The sequence below is a fragment of the Rhincodon typus genome, chromosome 47 (genome assembly GCF_021869965.1).
Source record: "Rhincodon typus isolate 14 chromosome 47, sRhiTyp1.1, whole genome shotgun sequence".
NCBI classification, from domain to species: domain Eukaryota; kingdom Metazoa; phylum Chordata; class Chondrichthyes; order Orectolobiformes; family Rhincodontidae; genus Rhincodon; species Rhincodon typus.
The window spans coordinates 9,450,607-9,458,478 of NC_063378.1; the positions used below are offsets into that span (position 1 = coordinate 9,450,607).

The 7,872-nt window shown below is 47.2% G+C and overlaps 2 protein-coding genes across 5 annotated transcripts in view; one reads left to right on the forward strand and one right to left on the reverse strand.

Moving 5' to 3' along the window:
• The window catches only part of proser3 (proline and serine rich 3), a 16,699-nt gene extending 14,988 nt beyond the window's left edge, over nucleotides 1–1,711 (forward strand). For 2 of the 4 annotated variants that reach the window (XM_048620511.1, XM_048620514.1), the window contains one exon: nucleotides 489–967. In XM_048620511.1, coding sequence (XP_048476468.1) covers nucleotides 489–534 — 46 coding nt within the window. In that variant the 3' untranslated portion in view covers nucleotides 535–967. Of the gene's footprint in view, nucleotides 1–488 lie in introns of all 4 variants that reach the window. The other 2 variants (XM_048620512.1, XM_048620513.1) reach the window with 2 other exon arrangements.
• Nucleotides 1–7,872, reverse strand: part of lin37 (lin-37 DREAM MuvB core complex component) — a 43,888-nt gene that overhangs the window by 34,339 nt on the left and 1,677 nt on the right. The gene's annotated exons all lie outside the window — the stretch shown is intronic.

Consider the following 7,872-nt stretch of genomic DNA (forward strand, 5'->3'; position numbering starts at 1 on the left):
GGAGCACCGCGCTGTCGGAGGCTCAGTGCTGATGGAGTGCCGCGCTGTTGGAGGCTCAGTGCTGAGGGAGCGCCGCACTGTCGGAGGGTCAGCGCTGAGGGAACAGGTACTGTCGGAGGGTCAGTGCTGAGGGAGCGCAGCGCTGTCGGAGATACTGTCCTTTGGCTGTGACATCTAATTGAGGCCTGGTCTATCCCCTCAAGTGGTATAAGAAAAAATTCGCCTTCCCCTTTTGTGGAAAGAGAGGGCAATGGGAGATCTCCCTGGGTTCCTGGGACTTATAGTTTTCCCTCAACTAATATCATTTTTGAAAAAAGATGACGTGGTTCATTCTGACAGTATGTTTACGAGAGCTTTCAGTGCGCATCTCATACTTTGCTAAGGTGATTGCAGTCGTCAGCACTGTGTTTCATTAGCTGCCTGCAGGGTGACCTGAACTCATGAACCTGTCTGTATGAAGACTAGTGTTCCTGCTGTTTTTATTGTAGGGAAGCTGACAGGAGACTGACCGTCCTGACGGGCCACCAACATTGAAACCTGATGCCCTGGGAGAACATCATTACACATCCATTCCCCTTTCCACCGGACCTGTCTACTCCCACCATTCCCATAATGCCTTCTCCTGCTTTCTGGGTACTATCCTCTGATTTGTCAGGTGTCCCCTCAGCTCTCAGGATCTGCCTTGGCATTTTGGGGCCTCAGTAACGTGGACATCCCCTGTTGGTGCATTTTAAAAGCTAGCAGGCATATATCTGGGGATGGATCTATATGTGTGTATGTCAGTATCTATGTGCATGTGTCTGTCTGTGATCCTGTTGAGAAATTTTTAATGATTTCATTGCATTTCAGAAGTGATTTAAACTGATGGCAGTGGATATGGGGTCTGTGACTTCCCCCACAGAGGGTGACAGAGCGGGTGTCGTGATTCCTCCACACGGTGATGGGACGGGGGTCTGTGTCTGTGACTCCCCCCCCCCACAGTGACGGGGCGGGGGGCGGTCTGTGTCTGTGATTCTTTCACACGGTGACAGGGCGGGGGGTCTGTGTCTGTGATTCCTCCTCATGGTGACGGGGCGGGGGTCTGTATCTTAGATTCCTCCACACGGTGACGGGGCGGGGGTCTGTATCTGTGATTCCTCCACACGGTGACAGGGCGGGGGTCTGTGTCTGTGATTCCTCCACACGGTGATGGGGCAGGGGTCTGTGTCTGTGATTTTCTACCCCCCCCACGGTGACAGGGCGGGAGTCTGTGTCTGTGATCCCCCAACACGGTGACAGGGTGGGGATCTGTGTCTGTAACTACTCCCCCCCCAACACGGTGACGGGGCGGGGGTCTGTGTTTGTGACTCCCCCACTTGATGATGGTAACATGTTGCTTAATTACAAGTTGTTATTTGATGTGGAATCCAACCTGATGCCAGACTGTGAATACATTGAAAGCATGTACTGCAGCCTGCGCCACTCCATCTGGCGTGTTTCAACAGTCCCGTGAGTTGTCTGATATCTGTTCCCGACCTACCTCTACCCTGTCTGCAGCTCCCTGCCTGGCCTGTTTGCCACTCACCCTTGTTCAATTGTGTCTGACCATGTGAGAGCCAGTTGTCTTGTTCCTGATTTTCTGCTGCACCTTTATGACTGGTACCCTACTGCGATTTAATCATCACTTGCAATCAATGGATTTTTCTGGTGTAATAAAGTTTGTACAAACGTGTTCAGTTGTGTTCATTATTCAACCGACGTGTAATCAAACCCTACACCAGCCACACGCAACCCCACGTGCACACGTAAATAAAAACAAGACATTGTGGATTCTTGAGATCTGAAATAAAATCAGAAGGTGCTGGAGAATCTCAGCAGGTCTGGCAGCAGCTGTGGAGAGAAGATCTAAACAAGCAGAGGCATCTTTTCTAACTTATTTAGAGTTATTCAAGGAAGTCTCAACCAGAGTGGATGGAGGCAAGCCAGCCGATGTGTTGTATTTGGACTTCCAGAAGTCGACTCAGTAGCTCACAGCAGGTTCAGTCATAAGATAAGGTAGTACATTGGTATGGATAGAGAATTGGTTCATAGGCAGCAAAACCGAGTGGGGAGGAGGGAGCAAGTTTTTGCAGATGCAGGGGACTGTACTAAAAGTTAAAAAAAATGCTGGAGATCAAAGCGGATCAGGCAGCATCCATGGAGAGAGTGTGTAAGCTCTGGTGAAGAGACATCTAGACTCGAAATGTTAGCTTGCTTTCTCTGCATGGATGCTGCCTGACCTGCTGTCATCCCCAGCATTTTTTTGGTTTCAGTGAGGATGAGGGATTCTTTACAAATGGTGACCTGTGACCAGTGGAGTTCCACAGGGATCAGAAATTGCTGACAAATCTCAGCAGGTCTGGCAGCATCTATGGAGAGAAATCAGAGTTAACATTTTAGTTCGAGTGACCCGCAGAACCGATGGTAGTTAGGAAAATGTTGGTTTATATGCAGAAGATAGTGTGGGGGGAGGGGCTAAGGAGTAAACGATAAGGGGGATAGAGCCCAAAGAGAGAGAAGAGTAGTTAGACAGACAAAGGAGTGGATAATGATCGGCCTGGGAGAATGAAGTTATTAATGATGACTGTTAGTGGCTAACAATGGGTTATGCTGCTTCAACTGGGCCCTTGGATACTGAGGAGCGAGGAAGTAAATGGGCAGGTATTATACCTTCTGTGTTTGCAGGGGCAGGTGCTGTGGAGTGTAGGGGGTGTTGGGAGTGAAGGAGGAGTGGACCAGAATGTTCTGGAGGGAATGGTCTCTGCAAAAGGCTGACAGGGGAGGTGGGAAGGGGACTAATGGAATATTGACCCTCATTTCAAGGGGATTGGCATATGAATTGGGAAGTTTTATTGTACAAGGTGCTGGTGAGACCACATCTGGAGTAGTTTTTTTCCATCTTATTTAAGAAATCGTGTTATTTAACTGAAGATAGTTCAGAGAAAGTTCATAAGGATCCCTGGCATGGGCAGGGGGGATTGTCTTATGAGAAGTCAATGGCCTAGTGGTATTATCACTAGATTATTAATCCAGAAGCTCAGCTAACATTCTGGGGACCCAGGTTCAAATCCCACCACAGCAGATGGAATTTGAAATCAACAAAAAAAATCTGGAATTGAAAATCTACAGATGACCATTAAACTACCGTCGATTCTTGGAAAATCCATCTGTTTTGCTAATGTACTTCAGGGAAGGAAATCTGTCATCCTCACCTGGTCTGGCCCATATGTGACTCCACATAGACAGCATTGCAGTTGACTCTCAACTGCCCTCTGAAATGGCCCAGAAGATACTCAGTTGTATCAATCCCTACAAATTCTCAACAAAGAAGTGAAACTGGATGGACCACCTGGCCTCAAAGTAGGCATCAAAAAAGACAACAGCCCTGTAGACCCTGCAAAGTTATCCTGTGGTTGGTGCCAACATGGTGAGAGCAGTTTCACAGACTACTCAACTAACAGCCTAGCATAGTCATACAGAATCATACTTTACAGACAATGTCCCAGCTATCACCATCCCTGGATATGTCCTGTCCAACCAGCAGGACAGACTCAGCAGAGGTAGCAGCACAGTGAGATGGAGTTACTCTAGGTGTCCTCAACATTGATTCCGAACCTAACGAAGTCTCATGGCTTCAGGTTAAGCATGGACAAGGAAATCCCCTGCTGATTACCACATACCGTCCTCCCTCAGCTGATTAATCGGTACTCTTCCATGTTGAACAACACTTAGAGGAAGCACTGAGGATGGAAAGGGCACAAAATGGACTCTGGGTGGGGGATTTCAATGCCCCCCACAAGAGTGGCTTGGCAGCAGTACTACTGATCAAGTTGGTCGGGTCCGAAAGGAAATAGCTGCTAGATTGGGTCTGCGGCAGGTGGTCAGGGAACCAACAAGAGGGAAAAACATACTTGACCTCATCCTCATCAATCTGCCAGCTGCAGCTTCCTCTGTCTATGACAGTATCAGTAAGAGTGACCATTGCACAGTCCTTGTGGAGACAAAGTCCTGCCTTCACATTGAAAATAACTTCCATCGTGTTGTGTGGCACTATCATTGTGCTAAGTGGCTAAAGAGAAGGTCAGAGGCTAGGAATACTGTAGCAACTTGTCCATGCCAATCACATATCCTAAATTACTCTGGTCCCATTTGCCAGCATTTGGCCCATATCCCTCTAAACCCTTTCTATTCATATACCCGTCCAGATGCCTCTTAAATGTTGTAATTGTACCAGCCTCCACCACTTCCTCTGGCAGCTCATTCCATACACGCACCACCCTCTGTGTGAAAAAGCTATACCTTAGGTCGCTTTTAAATCTTTCCCCTCTCACCTTAAACCTATGCCCCTCTAGTTTTGGACTCCCCTACCCTGGGAAAAGACCTTGTCTATTTACCCTATCCATGCCCCTCATGATTTTATAAACCTCTATGAGGTCACCCCTCAGCCTCCGACGCTCCAGGGAAAGTAGCCCCAGCCTATTTAGCCTCTCACTAGCTCAAGCCCTTATCATTAGGTTTGTAATTCCAGACTTCTATTGAATTCAAAATCCACGATCTGCCATGGTGAGATTTGAACCCAGGTCTCCAGAACGTTACCTGGGCATCTGGATTAACAGTCTACCGATAATACAACTAGGCCGTCGCCTCTCCTAGTCCATTCATAACATCTGCCCTCATCCCTTTCCCCACTCACTCCAAACTATGACAGGGTGTGTTTGTCCGTCCTCATCTTCCATCCCACCAGATTCCACGATCAAAGGATCATCCATCACCATTTCCGCAAGATGTCACCAGCAAACCTGGCACTGCCTACCCAATATTTTTTCTGTATTCCACAGGGACCATTTCTTCTGTGACAACCAGGTCCATTCAATAAGACCGTAAAATTCAGGAACAGAATTAGGCCATTTGGCCCATTGAATCTGTTCCACCTTTCAATAATGTCCGACATGATTTTCAACCCCATTCTCCTGCCTTTTCCCGTAACCCTTGATCCCTTTACTAATCAAGAACCTATCGCTGTCTTAAATACACTCAATGACTTGGCCTCCACAGCCTTATGTGGCCATCAGTTCCACAGACTCAGCACTCTCTGGCTGAAGAAATTCCTCCTCATCTCAGTTGTAAAGAGTCGTCCCTTCACTCTGAGGCTGCACCCTTGGGTCATTGGCTATCTTCAAGTGGAAACATCTTCTCCACAATCACTATCCAAGCCTCTCACTTTTCTGTAAGTTTCAATGAGGTTTCCCCTCATCCTTCTAAACACCATTGAGTACATACTCAGAGTCCTCAACTGCTCCTTATATGGCAAGCTCTTCATTCCTGGGATCATTCTTGTAAACCTCCTCCAACTCCAGCACATGCTCCCTTAGATACGGGCCCAAAACTGCTCACAATATTCCAAATGTGGCCTGGCCAGAGCCTAATACAGCTTCAGCAGTCCATCCCTGCCCTTGTATTCTAGCCCTCTTGAAATGAATGCTAATATTGCATTTGCCTTCCTAACTGCCAACTGAATTGTATGTTAACCTTAAGAGAATCCTGAACTAGGACTCCTAAGTCCCCTTGTGCTTCAGATTTCCAAAGCCTTTCTCCAATTAGAAAATAGTCTACACCTCTATTCTTCCTAACAAGGTGTCTAAGCTCACACTTTCCCACATTGCATTCTGTCTGCCACTTCTATGCCCACTCTCACAGCCTGTCCAAGTCCTTCTGCAACCTCCCTGCCTCCTACAGCCCTCCCTTCCACCTGTCTTTTTGCCATTTGTAGACTTACCAACAGTGCCCTCATTCCCATCATTGCTAACACTCATTTCCCTGCAATTGCAGAAGGTGTAACACTTACCTTATTTACTTCCACCTTCCTCACACTTTCCAGGTGAAACAGACTATGGTCTCCTCCACACTGGCGAGATCAAACACAAATTGGGTAACCGCTTTGCAGAACACCTCTACTCTGTAGGAATTTGATTTTGATTTGATTTGATTTATTATTGTCACATGCACCTAGGTACAGTGAAAAGTTTTGTTTTGCATGCAGTACAGGCAGATAATACCACAAAAAGTGCATGAGGGTCACGATGTTACAGCTGCAGAGAAGGTGCACAAGGAGCGAGAGCAACATTAGATTTGAAATTTGAGAGTTCCATTCAGCAGTCTAATAACAGCGGGGAAGAAGCTTTTCTTGAACCTGTGGGTACGTGTCTTTAAGTTTTTGTATCTTCTGTCTGACGGAAGAGGTTGGAAGAGATCATAACCAGGGTGGAAGGGATCTTTATCTGCCTTCCCAAAGCAGCGGGAAGTGTAGATGGAGTCCATGGATGGGAGGTTGGCTTGCATGACTGGACTTGGAAGGTTGCAGAAGGACTTGGACAGGCTGTGTTCACAAGTCTCTGCAGTTTCTTATGGTCCTGGACAGGGCATTTGCCATACCCAAGCCGTGATGCACCCAGACTGTATGCTTTCTATGATGCATCTGTAAAAGTTGCTGAGAGTCTTTACAGACGTGCGGAATGTCTGAATGACCCTGACCTTCCAGTTTCTTGCTATTTCAACACACCATCTTGTTTTCAAGCTCATCTTCCTATCCCCATCCTCTGTGTTTTCTACATAGATTTCCTCTTTATTCTGTAGTATTCCAACCAACCTATTTTGCACACTCATCCCTCTTCTGACACCACTCCCTTTGTCTTTTGTTGTGGTCACCCTCATCATTTGCTCCATTTCCTAGCCCCACTCAGAACCGAGATAAAGTCACTCAACTCAAAATGTTTACTCAGTTCCTGTCCTCACAGATGCTGTCAGATTTGCTGACTTTCTCCAGAACTTACAGTTTTTCATTTGAGCGTGAGCCCCTCCAGTGTTTTGGAGCAGAGTGGGACGTCCTACACAGAGTTAAGCTGAGATGGTCAGTGAGCCAATTATCATTTGTGGTAGGAATTACCAGAGCCTTGTACACTGTCCCCCATCAAACACTCCCAAGACAGGGATGGTCCAGGATTAGATACAGCGTAAAGCCTCCTCTACACTGACAGGAATGGGGGGATAGTGTAGAGGGAGCTTTACTCTGTATCTAACCCGGTGCTGTCCCTGCCCTGGGAGTGTTTGATGAGGGAACAGTGTAGAGAGAGCTTTACTCTGTATCTAACCCCGTGCTGTCCCTGCCCTGGGAGTGTTTGATGGGGGGACAGTGTAGAGGGAGCTTTACTCTGTATCTAACCCCGTGCTGTCCCTGTCCTGGGAGTGTTTGATGGGGACAGTGCAGAGGGAGCTTTACTCTGTATCTGTCCCTGTGCTGTCCCTGTTGGCATTACACCAACCATCCAGCCAACTGAGCTGAAGCACAATGCCAGCAGTGTGTACCCCACAGTATCAGAGTCTGATACTGAAATCTGCAATGACCTGTAATAGCATCATGACCAAGGATAGTAAACATTGGAAATGTCCCAGTGTATCCAATGATCAAGAAATACACCTTCATAGTCTGCTGCTTATTTCAGTGTCTGCTCAGGGAGGATGAAGAGTTAAATTCTAATTGTTCCACTTTTTATTTGCAAAGCTGGGTTGCTGTGGTTCCTCAAACCATACTTCCTAACCAGGACGCCTGCACCAATTGCTGCCATTGATTGTCAAGAGGAAGAGTGTGTGGTTTCACGTCACTGCGAAAGAAACCCAGTTACTTCTCGGAGCGAAACAGACAGAGAGCCATGAGCAGGATTTCTGCACCCAAAAAGTTGATGGACGTCTAAGGTTAGAGAATTACATTGGCTTCTGTGTGTGAGTGTGTGTGTGTGTGTGTGTCTGTGTGTCTGTGTGTGTGTGTGTCTGTGTGTCTGTGTGTGTGTGTGTGTGTGT